The sequence below is a fragment of the Paramisgurnus dabryanus genome, chromosome 21 (assembly GCF_030506205.2).
Source record: "Paramisgurnus dabryanus chromosome 21, PD_genome_1.1, whole genome shotgun sequence".
Lineage (NCBI taxonomy): Eukaryota > Metazoa > Chordata > Actinopteri > Cypriniformes > Cobitidae > Paramisgurnus > Paramisgurnus dabryanus.
Window position 1 is genome coordinate 5,687,863 of NC_133357.1, and position 18,191 is coordinate 5,706,053.

Genomic DNA, 18,191 nt, shown 5'->3' on the forward strand with positions numbered 1-18,191 from the left:
TGTGACATTGTGAACAATTCAGTCTTGATACTTTATCAGTATTTTCATTCCTAAATTATTTCATTCACACGTGACAATCCAACTTGAACCTTTAATGCAAATGATTTTATTTTGTATTATTGTGTTCTTAATGGTGGACAGTACCCATGGGTTGATCAAAGTTTATATGACACAGTCAGTTCAATGTATATATATATATATATATATATATATATATATATATATATATATATATATATATATATATATATATATATAAAATTACCTATACGAAAACCATGTTTTTTTGGTGTATTGATTACTATGGACAAAACCATGTTTTTACTGCAGTAACCATGTATTTTTTGTTTGAACTGTAGTAAAACCATGCATAACTTTCGTTTTCGGGTACTGCGAAATGCAAGGACAACCTGGAGTAAATATGGCTTTAGATTACTTCAATCATAATTTAAATATCAAAACACAGAATGGAACTACAAATATAATAAATATATTAACCAAATAGTCCTAAATATATTAAACAGCATTACACATTTCTTTAATATATGCATAAAAGTCCCAAAAATACCAACTGACACTGCTACTTTGATAACAACCCATTTTAAAATCATTTATTTTCTTGACTGACAATTAAAATGTTTTTAGATAAAGAGCTTGTGTAGATATGTAAGGTAAAAAAGTTACATAGTGTTGACTTGTATGAAGTAACTTTACGTGTATAAACTACGTTTGACAATGACATAATCCGGCTACATTTCAATAAAAAGAAAACAATAAAAAATTTATATTTTAGTGATTAATAAAACACATCACAGAAATGTAAGCTTCAAAGTCTTTAAATGATGTACAAAAGTCAGTGAAAGTGTGATGATGTACAAAATTCAGTGACAGTGTGATTTCTACTACAGTAAACGCCTACTATGAACCTACCGAAATGACAGTGGCGCGAGGGGTTAATGAGGGATCGTATCGGTCATACGGCGATGGGTATGTCCGAAAAAAAAAACATTCCCTTATGGAGTGCACTTATTTAGATTAGTAGCTGTATCAAAAACAATAGAGCATATCAATCCGATAATGCACTCTCATAGCTAACAGCTACATCCACTGCTGCGTCCAGCATCTGAGTTGTTGCCTCGTGAGGCAGCGTTCAATAATGAAGGCAGCTCCGGGAACGCGTTGAACAGCATTTATAAAAGCAGCTGCTTTATTGATAACTTAAAAATATCTTAAAACGACAATACGAATTGCTCCCTAGAAATGCAATCGTGTTGAACGTGAAAATATCTTTATTTACACTAAAACTGTGCTCCAGCCGCTATCTTGGCCGCCATTTTTATTTTAACTCTACCAGGCTCCACCAATCAGATTCCCCGGGCGCACATTGCGCAGAGAATTGTGAGACATTAAAGGGAGCAAAGAATGCTAATGCTTCCTTTAAAAACCGACCCGATGAAGGTATCTCATGAGATGAGGAAGTAAAGCAAACATATTTGATTCAGACAATACTTGATGCCTTCGACTTTCAGTATGTTGGCAGCATTTTAGAGCTTTCGGACGCAGCCACTGTGAGGCTCGGGTCGAATGAATTCCCGCGTCTCGACACAAGATGGCGCCCGCAGCCTTTCCAAGCGACCAGTTTCGTCTCTATTGTATTCTTTAAATAAGTTTTACTCAAGATGCATTCAAAGGGGCTAAGGAGGAGAATAGTCGATGTCCACCACATATGGAATTTCTATTTAAAGGTTTGTATTTTTATTTTCAATGACATTGATTCTGATATTAAAACAGAATACAATTTTTTACAGAAGTCAGTGTGTTGTGGGATTGACTTTAGTGAGCTCAAAGCTTCAGTACATTGTGAGAATTTCCAGAGACTCATTTGTTTCAAATAAATAATGTTGTGATCAGCAGAGCTGGTTTTGGTTTAGTTTACTGTTCACTTTTAGAAGTGGGTGGTCTGTGAGGGGATCTTAAACAATAGCAAATGGATCCGATCTCTGATAATAATTTTGTTTCCAGATGTGTAGGGCCTATTTTGTGGTTTGGTCAGAAGTTTTTTTATTCACAGAGACACTGCGTTTTTTCAGCCTACTAGCTATCCACTATATCAGAACTACATTATTAATACTGTAATGCTAACTTCTAAAGCTGCATTCACCGAGTATAACATCCACTCCAGTAACTGACAAGAGACGGATGACATAACCTCCACTGCTTCGCTCTCATTGGTAGTCACTCCAGAAAGTCGCTCATCATTTGCATAAAGTTAAGCTTCATTCACATTAGCAGTGACTAGCAGTAGCAGAGCGACACAATCTCACTGATTTCAATGGTAGCTTTTCACAACAGAGTTGCTTCGTTCTCATTGGTAGTCGCTTCCAAAAGTCGCTCATAATTTGCATAAAGTTAAAAATTTCTTAACTTTGTCACATGAATGGCAACGTCCCATCCAGTCACCAACGGTCACTGTCGCTCTTGTCGCCGGATGTCGCCAAGCTTTCATTAAAATCAATGAGATTGCGACGCTCTGCTACTGCTAGTCGCTGCTAATGTGAATGCGGCTATAAACTTTTCTCAACTTTGTCGCGTGACTGTACACGCCTAATGTGAATGAGGCTTTCCAGACTGTGTATCTGAGAGTAGATGACTTATATACAATGACATATCACAAACAAACATACAATATAGTGTGATTAAGTCTTTTATTAATGCTCATCATTAGACTCATTTAACATTTTTAATCATTTCATTTAAAAATCCCATATTTACAATAAAGACAAAAGATGCCTGGCACAAAACATTTTTAAGACCATGATCAAATGCACCCTGAAAGTTTAAATGTTTATAGATTTAAGAGAACAAGCAGATGCTATTTAATTTAGCAAATTAATCTATGTAAAAAGCATAATGAAAGGTTTACGAGCTAAATGCTTTTCTAATGAGACCACTTGTTCAATTCATTTAAGCCATTAAATGTTTTTCTTTTCTTTGACAACGACATTGCAGATGCCATGACGCTGGGTCAGCTGAGGACAGTCGAGGGATGCCAAGAGTTTATATGGACCGACACTTGGAAATGAACATCTCTGTCAGGTTCACTGTGGCCAAGCTTGCAATATCACTACAAAGAGACAGATGAGTAAATAAAATGCACCAATAAAATTAACTAGTAACACCTCAGATTATTAGTTTAAATCAGTCAGTGAAAATAATCGTAATTAAATATAACTTGAGATGCACCGATATATCGGCCAATAATTGGTATGGGTCGATAAAAGCAGAATTTTATCACACAAAAATAGTTCAAACTTTAGGGCCACTTTCATATGTGGTTCTAAATTGGATACATATCTAAGGTATTGCAATGCAACTTCAGTCTGAACGGACATGTTGCATTTTATCCGATTTTTAAGTCATTGAAATGTGACAGACGTTACAATTCTGCGCTGGAGGAGGTGGGAAGATGATGTCACGTCGTCTTCTGCGCATGCGGGTCACTTCCGGCTGTATACAGTTCACACACATAAGACTGATGGCAGTCGCATTTAAATGATAATCTGAACAACAGTGCAAATAAATTGGATTTCAGCAAAAAAAACAAACTGAGCACTAAGAAACCCTGACTGGTCTCCAGAGGTGTGAAGTCAACCACGTGCCAAACTTTGAAACCCCCTGGCAGATCGGGCCGGGCCTACACAATTGAAAAAAGGTTTTTGCCTCATACATCAGATTAGACACATTTAATTTTATGAATTTGTAAATTTAGAAACGGTTTCATAAACATTTATTTATTTTTTAAGATATTTTGGAGCATCTAACCCCACCAGCACCCTTACCCTTAACCTTACCACTTCTCAACACGTAAGTAAAAGTACAGTCAGGTATTTATTGAATAAAACAGTATAAAACCATTTGCGTTGCAAACCTTGCGAACTGAAGCCATACGATTACTTTATATGACGAACTCTGTGATCAAAACGCACAGATCTCATTCAAACATAAACCAGCATGATGTAGTCGATCACAAGAGCCAATAGCGCTTCACATTCTTAGCTAACGTAATAATGCGATCGGTCACGAGACACACAAGAGCCAATGCCTTTTCACAATCATAAAGGACGTTTCATCGCTTCTTCTGGCGGCAGTTTTTGAATCAGTCTATATGGATCTATATTTACAGCAGATTTTCATCCCTTTTGCATCTTTTCTTCAAATAAATCGATTGTGTGACCTCGGTACACTTGGAATATTTTAAGTTCATTTTTAAAAAATTGTGACTGTTTTGTATGCTGTGTTTATATCATATCATAAATAAATGGGTACGTTATTTGCCCTAAATGCCTGAATAGTGTAATGTGTAATAAAATACAATTAATCCTGGTGTTTTAAAGCAATCGTATGAGTTGGAGGATATGTTTTTGTAAAAACAACAAAAATGTCCTTATTTAAATAAGGCTTAGTCCTGGCTTAATCTAAACTCTGTCCGTGAAACCGCCCAATATGTTTTTGTACAGTAATTGCAAATGTACTGAAACACTGTGTTCTCCCAATGAATGATTCACTGTAGGAGATTTAAAGAAAAGCTCTCATTAGTCTCACGGCAGTCATCATCTTTGTAAATAAAGACACACCAAATTCTCTCACTTAGCACTAAGTCTTGTTATGAATTGATTATGTTGACCTGCTCATCAGCCCTAGTTATGTTAAACATCCCAGTAACGGCCATACAGCAAAACCTCCTGTGTTAAATATACACCGCTATAATCCACACCCAGAGTGTTAAAATGAACACTAAATCAGTCAATTGTTTTGCATTCTTTACAGAAACCATCACGACACCGGTGTATTATAGGATCAAGAGTGCAAAAGTAAGTCAAAAATGACAAAACACACCTACGATCAGAAAAATGATTACATCATAATACTACCCATAAGGCAAAAAATATATATTTCTCTGGGCAAAAATATATTAATGAAAAAAATATATTAATGAAATAATTTTTTTTTTGTTATATTAACATATATTTCAAAATGTATTTCAGAAGCAATAAATACATTCCTAATATTACAACCCATACGACAGAAAATATATTTTCTTGGCCAAAATATAAATTTTGTAAAGTATGTATGAAATCTAAAATTTTACTTATATACTTTAAAAGTGTATGTTTGCAGTTGAAAATATACTTCATCTTAACCTTTTCAAAAATGTTATGTTTACAGGTTTGTAACATAGGAAATCTTTCTTCCAATCTGACATGAATAAAATACTTTTAAAAAATGTTTATTAAAAAAATAGCCAAAAATATACTGGTGAAAAAAAAATTTTTGTAAACATATTTCAAAATCTATTTCAGAAAATATATTTGGTTTAATGTGTGTTTAATATATTTTTAATATTATATTTAAAAATAACAGAAAATTTGCTGTATGGGTAACTTCCTACGGAGCCCCTAAGGGAACATGGAGCAAAAATAAAATAAAGTTTAGTTTTGCATGAGCATGTATCGCATGCTCACGTGAAACTTTCGCGCGCGCACGTGAAACTACCCCGTTTAGTTTCGCGTGTTCACGTGAAACTTTTGTGTGCACATGTGACATAAAAAAAAATTCTGCACATGAAGGTTTCGCGTGAGCACATGAAACTAAATTTTAGATTTTTTTACTCCAATATCACCTTAGGGGCTCAGTAACATCCGCATCAACAAGCAAACAATATAATTTTGGCTTCTTTGCCTGTTATAAAAAAACAAGAAATCAAGGGTCAAGTGCCCAACTAAAGGTAAACTTATCACTGTTAGGGTGAAGTCTTGTTATTAATCTTTACTTCAGTGATTGTGTTTGTTAAAAGCAGGTGTTCATCATTAATGTTTATTCATCACTTCATTAACGTCAATACTGAATCAGTGTTACTTTTTAAATACTAATCTATAGGAATATCATCTACGGTACTATCGGGTGACTTTATATAGGTTGAGATCTTATCACAGCAGCCTCATGCTACTCATGTTTCAATGTGTTTCAATAATGATCTTTCCAGTAGAGGGCAGGTGTGCACCAAAGTTCGGGTTCTTACAAACTTTAACACACATTGTATGAAAGAAAGTTTTTAAAACTCTGTTCTATAAATACTAAAAACCTTTGGAACCGAGATCCCGGTCTGAAAACCCAGGTTTCAATTGTGACAACTTACCCCTGGCTTATATTGCACCAACGCACCCCCTTATTGCCTTTTTGTAACCAAGACTTTACTCATGAGAAATACTGAAAACTACAACCCCATCTGCAATGACTAATCAAAATAAGTGTGTGTGTGTGTTTGTGTGGTGAAAGTGAGAGCATGAGTATGTGTGTTGTATGTGAGAAAAACAAAGAATATGCATGTGTGTGAATGCGTATTGTGAAACCGCACAAAACCAGGAAACAGAATCTAGTGACAACATGCTATTTCAGAAAAACTGTCGAAGCCATTTTACTTCCTCTCCACAAAAACACACCCGTCCTTCTGCAGCGGTCAGTCAATATTCCAGAACACTCCGAATATTGGAACGCTTTTTGTTATTTAAGTTTCAATTCTGTAAAGACTTCAACCATACTCCTTCTCAGTGGTCTACAATGCAAAGATAACTCATTCATGACTCATTGCTCTTCACTTGAATTTTGCATAGTGACAAGTTGAATCTAATCCAATCAGTAGTTCCTTAGAAGCATCTCTGAATACTTTACCATGTAAACAAAATGTTTACTGGCATAGCCTATACAGAAGAAATCTGCTGAGTTTAAGGTAGCTTTTTATTGGGAATTGTTTATAATAAAAGGCCAGGGATGGTCAAAATAATGCAGGTGGTCCCAAATTAACATGTCCGGATGAAGGTTATGCCAAAGTAAATAGTTTTAAAGGCTCAGACTATAAATGACTATAAATGAAACTTACATATGTGTAGTGTCAAAAATAAAGGTACAAAGCTGTCACTGGGGAAGTACCATTTAAAAAACGTCCTATGTACCATATAGATACAAATATGTATCTTAAAACTGTCAATATGTACCTTTGAAGTACTATGCACTCTTGGGGTACAAATGTGTACGTTTTTGAAAGGGTACTGTCCCAGTGACAAATTTTGTACCTTTATTTTTGAGAGTGTGCAGAACATGATACACAAAAGAAAAGGTGCATTTTTTTTGAAAATGTCAAATTAGGGGAAATTGTTAAATGTTACAAGCTTATATACCATTGATATTGGATTAAACACACTGAACTAAAAGATTAAAAAAAAGATTACCTTGACTGAAGGCCATACAATACTCCTTAGAACATGCACAGATTTTGCTGAAACAACATGGAGCATTAAAAAGGGGACATTTTGGATACTTCATATGTTCATTTGAATTCTTATAGAAAAGAAAATTATGCTCACACTATAATGACACTTGAAATTAAATCTGAAATTAAAATGAATAAAACACATACATACATACATACAAACATGCATGCAGACATGCATGCAGACACACACACATATACGAACACACACATATACACGCATGCACATTTATACATACATGCACATACACACACACACACATATATTATATACATATATAATTTTGCTGATACTGCTGCTGATGATTGCTAAAGACTTGTTTCCTCGGTAGTGAAACTAATCTGTTACATGGATTGGTCCAATATGAGGAACACACACTTCCTCATGTAGGACTAAGGTTAAAGTACCATAAATGTCAAAATTGCTATTATAAATATATCAACTGGCCTATTTATGAATCAAAGACGACATATTTTATCCTTAAACTATTTCCTTTCTGATCTCTGAAGAACTGATGTAGGAAATTCATCTCTCTCACACACTGCATTGTCACACCACTTTTTAATTTTGCCACATTTACGCCCACTTTACACACACGCACACACACAAGCTTAACACATACTTGAGCTTCCACTCACCACAAACCAATCATAATAAATGTTTACATTGAGGTTAAACCTTAGCCGACATGAACATGCAAAAACAACATCTGAAGCATTTGAAAACATAATTATAACGAATGTAGTGAGTGAGTGAGTGAGTGAGAGAGAGAGAGAGAGAGAGAGAGAGAGAGAGCGAGTGAGAGAGCGAGTGAGTGAGTGAGTGAGTGAGTGAGTGAGTGAGTGAGTGAGTGAGTGAGAGAGTGGGTGAGTGAGTGAGTGAGTTAGTGACTGAGAGAGTTAGTGAGTGAGAGATTAAGTGTATGCGTGTGTGTGAGTGAGTGAGTGAGAGAGAGAGAGAGAGAGAGAGAGAGAGAGAGGGGGAATGAGAGAGAGAGGGAATGAGTGAGAGAGTGAGTGAGAGATTAAGTGTGTGTGAGAGAGAGAGACACTTAAAGGGCCCATATGATGAGATTTTTTTAAGATGTAAAATAAATCTTTGGTGTCCCCAGAGTGCGTAAGTGAAGTTTTTGCTTAAAATACCCCACAGATAATTAATTACAGCATGTTAAAAATGCACATTTGTAGACTTGATCAAAAGTGTGCCGTTTTGGGGTGTGTCGTCTAAAACGCAAATGAGCGGATAAAATGCAAACACTGATCACAATGAAGGTGGTTTGTTGCAATTGAAACTCAATTGTGCTGTCAATTCTTTTTTCTCTCCATCTTTCTTTCTGCATTAACTGTGGTTGGATAGTGCAGATAAAGTGTTGGTATTATTGTAATTCGCCTTGCTACCTACCTCACAAAACAGGCGAAATTTGAACGACCTCATTTATCACTTGCTTGCAGAAAATGGCTTACCCAAATAGGGATGCACCGTAGGGCTGGGTATCGATTCAGATTTTCCAGATCGATTCAATTTCGATTCACAAGCTGTCAAATCGATTAGATTTCGATTCTCGATTCAATTTTCGATTCCAAGTGGGTAATTATTAACTTTTTCACCGCCAGCGTTTTTTAAAAAAGTTGCCAGCCAGCGCCAGCGTTTTTCATGATTTTCAACAAAGTTTAATGTCTTCCAGAAAATGTTCTTCTTTAAATATATAAACATACAATATACCAAATGAAAGAACAGACCCTCTGCTTTCAAACAAAAAAAAAACGTTTCATCCTACCTTTAGTGGTTCTTTTGCAATCAGCTTTTGAATATGGGTAGGTTTCTGCAAAAACACCATATTTTGAGCAAAAAGCAGAGATAATTCCATTTTTATGACGGACTTTTCATAGAGATCCCATTCAGAGCGATCTTTAAAACAGACACGGACATGCAGCAGCTTGCCATAGGGCAATACTTCCGGTTTTAAAAAGTTGCGGAAGGGCGGCATCTGGTGGATAATAGCGGTATTGCGGAAAGACGGAAAATCTCGTCATTGGCGGGGAAGCGTTTTCTCTTAATTGACGAGATATCTCGTCAATGGCGGGGAAAGAGTTAAAATCGCTGAAGCACCTGAAACCGCCATTTTAAGCACTGAATTAATGAATGACAGGCTTGCCTCTCGCTCCTTGGTAACCTCCAGCAAAGCAAAAAATAGGGTGACATCTAGTGAAGAAGACTAGTAATTCGATTAACGTTAATCTTTCGTTCAATGTTTGCAGAAATAAATATGAAAGAAAAAAAATCGATTCTGCTCTTTGAGAATCGATTCTGAATCGACCACATTTTAAAAAACGATTAATCGAAAAATCTATTTTTTTGCCCAGCCCTAATGCATCGATACCACTTTTTTGGAAAACAAGTACGAGTACTTGCATTTCAGTACTTGCCGATACCGATACCGAGTACTTAATAAAAAAACGTGATTTAAATTTACAGGTAACAGCTTTAGTCATATAATTTAACAAAAAAACAAAGGACTAGTTTTCCAGTTTGTTGTAAACTCTGCCTCTTTGGACAACACAAGAGGCATTAACCCCTTACACGCCGCTCAAACATAGACATTTCTCAGACCGTGGTATCGATTCCAGGTATCGGGGGACTTTTAACGAGTACCAGTACTTTAGAAAATGTGGTATCGAGTCCGATACCCGATACCAGTATCGGTATCGGTGCATCCCTATTACTGGGTTGATCTTTATCACATTTTCTATGTTGATAAAAGCACTGGGGACCCAATTATAGCACTTAAACATGGAAAAAGTCTGATTTTCATGCTATGACACCTTTAATGATGAAACAAGCCATGAATCAGGCTCATTGTAAAGGTCAATTTTAGTTTTAGCTCTACAATGTCCAGTTGAATAGAAGACAGACAGATAATTTCATTATAATATATATTTCATATAATATAAATAATATGGCCAATATTTTTCTCACATACATGATTCACACAGAAAGCATGGCCACAAACAAAGAACTCAAGAACTAAGTGTGGTATACTTTTTGACTAAGTATGTGAAAATAAAAAAAACTACTAACCGCTTTAGCTAAACCTCATGCATTTCACAAGTTTAAATGCAGTTTATTGCACATGCCAACAGCTAACTGGTAAATCAGTGATCTTTACAAACAACAATGCTAATGCTAACCAGTTACTGTAATCTAGACCTTTGCCCATCAGTGCCTGGTAAAAAATGTTTTTGTGTTGTGCTAAAACCACCTGTAATGCAAATGCATGAATTGCTTGGATTTTAAAATTCAAAGTTCACCAAAGGTAATTTTTGATTTTTATCTCTTCATTTTTGTACTCTCAATGATTTATAATATAGTATTTAATTTTAATTTTCACTTTTTGTAATCCAGACTGGGAGAAATTTGCTTAGTTGTTATGAAAATAATATCATAAGGAAAGTAATTACGTTTTTAAGGAAGCCTTGTAATGTAATTTCTTATTTCTTTCTTTGACCAGGAAAGGTTATGGACAAATTTGATTATTTTATATTTGTTATTATTTTATATTAGAGTTGTATGTTAGTGCTTTGCTATCTTGACAAATGCTACAATAACTTCAGATATAAACAGATTACTTTTTCATGCATCATGTAAAATAAAGGGATCCTGTTTAGACTGTAGCCTTAACCACCTTTTATCATTACCTTCATCTCTGACACACACACACGCGCGCGCACCACACACACACACGCACGCATGCACGCACACACCCAGTGTAGATAGTAATCTAGAATAATCCTGCTTTATTGGCTGTTACTGCTGTGACGCAGATCCGCTCCCCCTGACAGATTCTGGGTGACATCTAGCCTGACCTGACATGATGGTGAGAAACACACACACGTATATACACAAACAAAGTACCCGTCTCACACAAACACACACTTTCTAAAATGAAATCTCCCCTTGACTCATGTATTTAAATTAAGGTTATTTTTACTATTACAGACTAACCGCAACCCAGACCTATGCAAAAACAATCGTTAATTATTTTAGATGTAAAGAAAGACATTCATTTAAGCATTTATAAATTATTGCCCCAAAGAAAATTTCAAACTCATCAGGACTCACCTGTCTACAGGTAGGCCTACAGCTCAACAGTCATGTCTGCTGTCTTTCTCTAGAGGGCAGCATTGAGGTTTACAGCTGTCTACAGAGAAACATTTTGGTGACTTTTATTGGTTCATATAGTGTATAGTTGATTCTTCACAATAGTTTTAGATTATGCAGTAATTTCCTTAGTAACATATAATACAGATGTATAATAATTATACAAGTTTGGGACAAATAATGCAAACACATAACATAAACATGTAAAGTGTATTTTTGTAAGTATTCATAACCATGCTCATTGCTTAACTATAGGTCCTAGTGTGGCTAAATTGGGTTAACAGCGCACAGGTTCGATTCACAGGAAAAACAAATAGCATATCGAATAATAGGCTTGCTATATACATCTACATGTTTTGGATAAAGGCGTTCGCCAAATGCGTAAATGTGTATTATGCATGTGTATAAAATAAGTGTAGTAGATAGTGAAGGTTTGTTCAGATTGGGCTACTCATCTGTCACTCAAGTTCGTCACTCCTCCTAGTTTACGGGTTAATCTTCATGCAACTTCACTGTGCGCAACCGAGATGACATGAGCAACCAGCAGTTGACACGGAACAACAGTTCACAATGTGATGATACGAGTAAGTATTGCATGAAGACTACTTATATTATTTCATGTATTTAGTGCAATGTTTGCATTTTTATATACATTAATTGATGCACTTTACGCACTATTAATTCATTGCGCATTTCAGTTGAAACTTATAAGACTTATGTAACTTATTCTTATTTTTACAGAAAACAAAATGTAAAGACTAAGCACCCACGTCCTACTTTAGTCTTGGAGAGTGACCGCGTCTTAGCCATTTGATATTGCTGTTCTTGGAAGGGTGTGACTTTTATCCACTCCAAACCTTTTTGGACTTGAACACTGATCACAATGCAGCAATCAGACCCGGGACTCTAATTCTCACGGCCCCTGGAGAGCCGTGAGATCCCACGTACACCGCCCTTTCCGCGCAGTGCGCACGGGACATCTGGCGAGCTTTTACGCACGGGCTGCATTCAATGCACTTACATAGACATGCAGAAACACTCTCATCTGACAGCACAGCACTCTTTTCCGGTATTTATTGATATGATGAAATTTTAACATCTAATGTTACCACAGGGGACGCAACTGCAAGTTCCGCATCTATGTCGCATGGCGAAAGTGATCTAGAGCGACTACCTACTACTGTACTTACTGTAAAACCAATCTCTGGTCAGTCATGGATGAAAAATTAAATAACCGTGAGTGCACTAACCTGTGCGTGCTGAACTGGGAGCAGGTGAAGCGTCTGGACACCATCCTTACCGAAAGCATCCCCATTCACGGCAAGTGGAACTTTCCCACTTTGGAGATGAAGCCTCGGGATATCGTGACAGTGGTGCGGTGTCGCATGGAAGAGCGCAAGATCCATGTCCGGGAGGTCCGGTTGAACGGTTCCGCGGCCAGCCACGTCCTTCACGAGGACAGCGGTTTGGGCTACAAGGACCTGGATCTCATCTTTTGCGCGGATTTGAAAGGAGAAGCGGAGTTTCAGACCGTTAAAGATATCGTTTTGGATTCTCTCCTAGATTTTTTGCCTGAAGGCGTAAATAAAGAGAAAATAACTCCTTTGACTTTAAAGGTAAGCTCGGGTGTTGGCTATTTCTTCACAATAATTAGTTGTGTGACCTGGTGGTTAAAGTTCTGGACTGGTAACTAAACAGCTGTGTGTTGGAATTTTGCAATGGTTTGATCATCATTATAATCATCTTTGCGCAAGACGCAACATTTGGTTACTGTCTGTATTTGGATAGCAGCTCTTCAAAATAAATGTCTAAATAGTAATTGATTTAATTCTGTATGCTTTAATAACAGTGAATTCCATCACATACTATATTTTAAATTATTAAGTGGATCTAGACATGCCCTAGAAAGTGTGCATTAGGTTTAAGCTGTAAAAAGATACTATAAGTGCAGTAAAAACGTTGCTTTCTACTACAAATATGATTTCTTTCACCTTACTCATGCAAAAGCAGGCAATGTTTTTATTAAGATTAAGCAGATACCATTTAAAACTGCACATTTTAGTAATGCAATGATTTTAATGCAAATGCAAAGTGACTTTAAAACACATTATGAAGATATCCTTCCTGTGTAATGCTCTTAAATCTTAATATAAACATACTAATTTCTAATATTTCATATCTGTGAACGTGCTTTAAAAAAATCCCCCCACACTTTCTCATCTATCTTTCTAACATCTCCAATCCCTTCCACATATCTCTATCTTTCTGCAGGAGGCATATGTGCAGAAGATGGTGAAAGTATGCAATGACTCAGACCGCTGGAGTTTAATCTCACTATCTAACAACAGCGGCAAGAACGTCGAGCTGAAGTTTGTCGATTCCCTGCGGCGCCAGTTCGAGTTCAGCGTGGACTCCTTCCAGATCCGCCTGGACTCTCTCCTGCTCTTCTACGAGTGCTCCGAGAACCCCATGGCCGAGACCTTCCACCCTTCCATCGTGGGAGAAAGCGTTTACGGCAACTTCGCTGTCGCCCTGGACCACCTGCAAAGAAAACTGATCTGTACGCGAAATCCCGAGGAGATCCGGGGCGGAGGTTTGCTGAAGTACTGCCACCTGCTGGTACGAGGTTTCCGAGCCGCCTCTGAAGCCGAGATGAAGGTTCTGGAAAGGTACATGTGCTCTCGATTCTTCATCGACTTCTCGGACGTGGCGGAGCAAAGACGCAAGCTCGAGTCCTATCTCCAAAATCATTTCGTGGGCTTAGAGGACCGTAAATATGACTATCTGACCACGCTCCACAACGTCGTCAACGAAAGTACGGTGTGCCTGATGGGCCACGAAAGACGACAGGCTCTGAGTCTCATCACCATGTTGGCCGTACGCGTGCTAGCCGAACAGAACGTGATTCCCAACGTGGCGAACGTGACCTGCTACTATCAGCCCGCGCCGTACATCGCAGACGGCAATTTTAGCAATTACTACATCGCTCAAGTGCAGCCGATCTACGCCTGTCAGCCCACCCATACCTTCTCACCGTGGTTGCCCTGCAACTAGCAGCTTTGAAAGAACAACACATGTGCCGATGACATTTGTGTGCTCTACAGAGAGGAAAACTCTCCTCGCTGCGAGAAGAAGCTGCCGGATGAAAGATCAGAAATAGGAAAGGAGAGTGAGGTACCTTGGATTTGTTCCCATGGGGCAGCACGTGGCAACTAGGCTTTACGTGGCATCACGCCAGGCCTACAGAAGCACAACACTGGCTCAGAGTAAACACACTTTACAAGGATCATCTGAGTCAAAGCAGTAACACAAGGACACAAGAGTGGTCGTCTTTGTGTATACAGTATGTACAGTATGCGTGTGTGTGTGTGTGTGATGATAGACATACTTGAAGACTGGATGAGAAACCTGCAAAGGGCATACAGAATAGCCAACAAACTCACACATAATGAACTGAAATCAATAAACCGGATACCTTTGTCAGTCCAAGGATATTTTCTTAAATACCCGCTGATATTAAAAAGCTTTCTCAAGTGCCTTAAAGTAAAGAATGTTGGAGATTATTCAATGTGTGTGTGTGAATCTGCTGAAATCATGTTTATGATGTGTGTGTGTTTGTGTGTGTATACAGTAGCATTGATCTTCACAATGTACAATACCAAATGAATGACTGAGCTGATAAAATAAATGCCACTTAATGATGAAATAAACACATAGCCATGTGTTACATCATCCATGGCACAATCCACATTTGAAAAATGTTTGAAATCTTTACATACGGTTTATCTGTGTATGCGACTGTATGTATATGTTTTTCACGGCTTGCTGTCTTATACACAGTATCGGAACTGACCTCATTGTACTGTTGGCTCAGCGCTGGCTTAGCTCAGATTAAAATGTCCAGGGCATTGCCATTAAAACTAAAGCAGAGAAGTAAAACGGATTTAATGGACGGGGACATATCATTAAAATCTGACTTTTCCACGTTTAAGTGCTTTAAGTGCTATCAACCTAGAAAATGTGAATAAGATCCAGTAACTTAGTTTTGGTAAACCATTCTCTGCAAGCATGTGAAAAAATAGGTCATTGAAATTTGGCTCCCCTTGTGATGTCAGAAGGGGATAATACCACCTCTTAATCTGCACTATTCAACCACGACACTGCCATTTATTGCAGAGCTCATTTGCATTTAAAAGGACTTACCATAAAAATGGCAAATTTTTGCTATAACAAATGATCTATATGGTGAAACTTTGGGGACACCAAATATTTATTTGACATCTTAAAGGTGCATTGTGTAAATTTTAGCAGCATCTAGTGGTGAGGTTGCGAATTGCAACCAACGGCTCAGTCCACTGCTCACCCCTCGCTTTTGAAACGCATAGAGAAGCTACGGTAGCCGCCACCGGAAAAACATGTCATCGTCGGAGACGACTTTTTAGTAAAAAAAGTTTGTCCGTTAAGGGCTTCTGTAGAAACATGGCGGCACAAAATGGCAACTTCCGCGTAAGGGGACCCTTTGTGTATGTAGATAAAAATGTTTCATTCATTATGAAAAGGTCTTAATACACCCCTGATGATATAGTTTTGTATATTATTTTGCATTTTTGTCAAGAGATCCTTCTAAAAATTACACATTGCACCTTTAAAAAAAGTTTTGTGAAATGGCCCCTTTAAGTCCGAATAGTTGTTGTTACATCCAGTTAACTCGCTGTCTTTCTATCGGCCTAATTTCACACAGCCACCAAATCCAGTGATTACACCTTTGACCTGCATATCCTGAGAGATTAAAACCAGCACTGAGAACCTGAATCTCAATATTAGTGAACTGTGCATTATAAGGTATACACATCAGTATGTGTGTTGCCTGGGATTTGAACCTGAGCCTAATATTTTTTCCTCAAACGTACATACATGCGATTCATAAAACAAACATGTGTGCATTTTTAAATCTCCACTTTTAAATGATGCCTAATTAATTTCATTGCATATAAAAGAGCACCTGTCAATGTTTAAATCCTTTATGAGCAGAAAGTAAGACTTTAAATCCAAAAACGTGCAGCGATTGGACAAGCAAAAGTGTGCACGTCTGCTCAGGCCCTGACTTGGCGCTAGGCACTTTTCCATGTCAAATACAGTTTTTATAAATATGGAGATTTTGCATATGCACACTTTAAATCTGTGCATAAATGAGGCCCTTGCACCTAAAGAGTACCTCAAAGGTACATATCGGTACCTAAATAGGACCTTTTTAAAGGGACGGGGAGCAATTTTTGACAAAATTTTTTATACCATTAAATCTGGCCTTAAAACTTATTTTTATCGTCTGGCATTTGACGCTATGCGAGAGCTGATTTCTTTTATTGTGTCTTGATGTATTTGTTCGTGGTGTTGACTGTTTGTATCATTGCTATTTTCATTCATTTTGTGTACAAACACTTGCTGTTTAAAAAAAAGCTTTATAAATAAATTTTTACTTTTGACTTTGATAAAATCTGATTCTGAGAACTTGAATATACTGCATTTTGTAAGTATTAGGGGCTTTTATAGATAAATTCACTTAAATTGATCATAAAGAGACTTTCTCTTATTTTTCTACTATATCTTCTATTTTTGTATATTGTGATGTTTGTGCAGATGCAAGGGCCATGTTTTGGACTTTAATTGTTTATGCTGTGAAAAGCAACTCTTGAGGTTTATGGGTCGAAAATAAACCCAAGAATCTGTGCAGCAAATTCTCCACAAATGTAGAGTATTTAAAGGCACGATTTCCCACAGAAATAACACGCCGGGGTGCTCACAGGATGAATGTGTCTCCGTCAATGTGTATTTTATCTACTAAATTAAATGTGCATGTGAATTCAGATGTGGATTTCGCAACACAGCATGTATTTCAAACATAAATGATTCATTAAATTGTGATTAAAAATTCTCATCGAATTAATTGTATGTTTGTACGCATCAAAAGCTTGCAAACAAGTTCGCATCTTCACTTGTTGTTTTGTTGCTGGCCTGTAGATTATCACATCCTGTTGTGGTTTTCACAAAACCAATTGATGATAAACTGATATGATGTTGAACAGCGTCGATTCGGTTTGAACAGTGGGGGGTTGAAGTGTTAATCGTACATGTGCTTCCATAATCATTGTAAAAATTTGCTGCAAAATTGGTGTTGCATTTGCAAGTTTTGATTATTGGGGGTTTACCTACCCACGTGATGTTAGTAGAGCTTACGCATAATGATAAAGCCCAGCAGGCGTTTGCCCCTGGCACTGTTAACCATACAGTAACATTGGTTACTGGTGGTTGACCAGACTCACTAGCTGACCCTCTGGTGAAACCAGCCCAAAATCAGCAATAAACCAATCCAGACCAGCATGAAAATCTATGAGCTGGTTTTTCCAGCAGGGGGCTGTGTTGAAAATAGGGTCTCCTTTTGAACACGTGCACACATGCACGTGCACACGCTTGCTTGCATGCACACACAGATGAACACACATACACACGCTGTTGGTTAGTAGCCTTATATTTCTCTTCTTTAATTACACAGAAGTTATGATAAATAATGTGTTTTATTAAATTTCATAAAATTGGGTCACCCTGGAACCATCTAGTGACCCCTCTCTCAGTTTGGGAACCACTGACCTAACCCAATTCTTGGAAAAATCCTTACGGAAATATTTATTTTGGATTTTCAAAATGTAA

The 18,191-nt window shown here is 37.3% G+C and overlaps 1 protein-coding gene across 1 annotated transcript; it reads left to right on the forward strand.

Annotated features, from left to right (window-relative positions):
- Positions 1–11,984: 11,984 nt before the first annotated feature.
- Positions 11,985–17,869, forward strand: tent5ab (terminal nucleotidyltransferase 5Ab). The gene is made up of 3 exons (XM_065285180.2): positions 11,985–12,070; positions 12,228–13,102; positions 13,758–17,869. Exons 2-3 carry the CDS (start codon positions 12,701–12,703, stop codon positions 14,538–14,540), a joined length of 1,185 nt encoding a protein of 394 aa, XP_065141252.1. The 5' UTR covers positions 11,985–12,070; positions 12,228–12,700; the 3' UTR covers positions 14,541–17,869.
- Positions 17,870–18,191: the final 322 nt, after the last annotated feature.